Source organism: Topomyia yanbarensis, chromosome 2 (genome assembly GCF_030247195.1).
Source record: "Topomyia yanbarensis strain Yona2022 chromosome 2, ASM3024719v1, whole genome shotgun sequence".
Classification (NCBI taxonomy): domain Eukaryota; kingdom Metazoa; phylum Arthropoda; class Insecta; order Diptera; family Culicidae; genus Topomyia; species Topomyia yanbarensis.
In genome coordinates, this window is record NC_080671.1 from 30,343,477 (window position 1) to 30,345,407 (window position 1,931).

Here is a 1,931-nt window from a genome sequence, read left to right on the forward strand (position 1 = left end):
CTCTTAATTTATTCAACCTTTTTCGACTACAAAGTAACAAACCAAACAAATCGTAGTTTACACTATCGAAACAGGCGAAATCATGGTATTAGTTCTATTAAGATAGATTTTAAGTGAAATATTAAATCTCTTTCTACAAGGCATATTTTTCTCTCATAATATTACTTTTTTTTGCACAACTCTTTCTTGTATTGCTTTACAGTTAAATCAACTATTTTCAACCACATGGATGTTCTTTATTCTTCAATTTGTAACATTTCAATAATTTTAACTAATAGTTTACAAGCTGTTGTGCTTCATACTAGTTTACGAACCTTTCATTCCAACATCTAATTCCTACTGGTGGCGCGGCGGTGGCCTACCCAAAGCAAAGGGAGAGTGACTTTCGGTTTTGACATAGTAAACCCCCCTAACTCCCTGTCTGAAGTTGGACGGCTCACCGCCCATTCGACGGACTTCCGGTTCATCACCTGGCGCCGTTTTGTGCGATTTAGCCCAGAATCCCACGCTACTCGATAGGGACTCTGCATAATAATCAACCGCCCTTCGATGATGACAAGCTGGCTGGTGGGAGCCACAGCCGGGCTGAAGGTATCCTCCATTCACGTAAAAGTCAGCATCGCCTATGGGTCGAGTAATACCGAAACGTGCACTAGTGTGAATGACTTCTACGTACTCAGCAGCGCGTTCGTTCAGAGTATCTACACCTCCCACAACAAAACCGGGACCGGCTGGGTCCAAACCAACGATTGTGCCAATTTTTCCTCGTTGAGCTTTGCCCGCAGCTGCGGCTACGTGCGCTCCCAAGCCATGGCCTATTAGGATTATGCTAAGAAACGATAGTCGAGTAGCTTGTACAAGAGTATCGATCATTTTAGAAACGGTTCGCCCGACGGCAGCCACTCGCTTTCTGGCATGGTAGTAGTAACCCCTCGATCCTTCCCCCCAGTCAACGACGATCACGTTGAAATCGCCAACATCGAAGTACTGGGCAATAATTTTTGAATTTGTGTCCGAATCGAGACCTCCTTTGTAGCCGTGAATGATGAACCGGGTAGGAATGGCTGCTATGAACAAGGAATTGGTGACACTCTCCGGGCGATCCCATTTCAATAATTGAGGATACGTCGGATCGACAGCAGCGCTCGAGTACAGATAGAACTTTACTTGTGTCTTTGCGTTGAATTCAACCGCTTTCTCGTCTGTGCCATTGTCATAGTCATCGAAGGGTGAAACGGTTTGCAGCGCTGTAACGTGATTCCATTCGAGATATTGAAGCGGACGAAAATATTAATCTGAACTGAGAATTACCTACAAATGGCAGACAGAACCACACAGCGATCCAGCTCTTCATGTTGCAGGACAAAAGTCAAGTTAGGAAAAGCAGGAGCGACTATTAGTTATCGTGTAATGTGGTGTAATATATGCTACATGCAAAGCAAGCATGAAAAAAAAAATTATTGGTGTGAATTACGGTAATCGATTTCAAGGAATTTTCTCCGACTTAATCTGTTAGCGATGACTGGCAAGTAATATATAATGGAATAATACTCCAGTACTGGTCATTGAAATCATAGCATGAGAGTTACCCGGCCGTGAGATTTAAATGCAATCGAATTCATTCCATCCAAAATTTATAGATGGCTAGTAGAATGGCTCGACAATTGCCATTTCGTCGCTGTTGTGCTATCTTATGACAAGTGCCATTTTGGGGTAGACTGAGTTAGATATGCTATGTTACTGAATTTTAAAATCTCTACAAGGTGGCGTTTTCAGATTTTTTTTAATTCTGCGGGGTTACTGAGATATACAGGACCGCAGAGTTTTTAATATCCCTTCGACAGTTTTGGTGTCTTTGAAAAGCGCCATTTTTGTTAATAGTATTTATAAAAGTGAGGAAATGGCAAGATTAAAAATGTAGTAATTACAAA

The 1,931-nt window shown here is 42.0% G+C and overlaps 1 protein-coding gene across 1 annotated transcript; it reads right to left on the bottom strand.

The window, feature by feature from the left end:
- Nucleotides 1-230: 230 nt before the first annotated feature.
- LOC131682609 (phospholipase A1-like) lies at nucleotides 231-1,388 on the bottom strand. The gene is made up of 2 exons (XM_058964223.1): nucleotides 1,312-1,388; nucleotides 231-1,247 (listed from the first exon to the last, which is right to left on the bottom strand). The coding sequence occupies exons 1-2, from the start codon at nucleotides 1,352-1,354 to the stop codon at nucleotides 337-339; spliced, it is 954 nt and encodes a 317-aa protein (XP_058820206.1). The 5' UTR covers nucleotides 1,355-1,388; the 3' UTR covers nucleotides 231-336.
- Nucleotides 1,389-1,931: the final 543 nt, after the last annotated feature.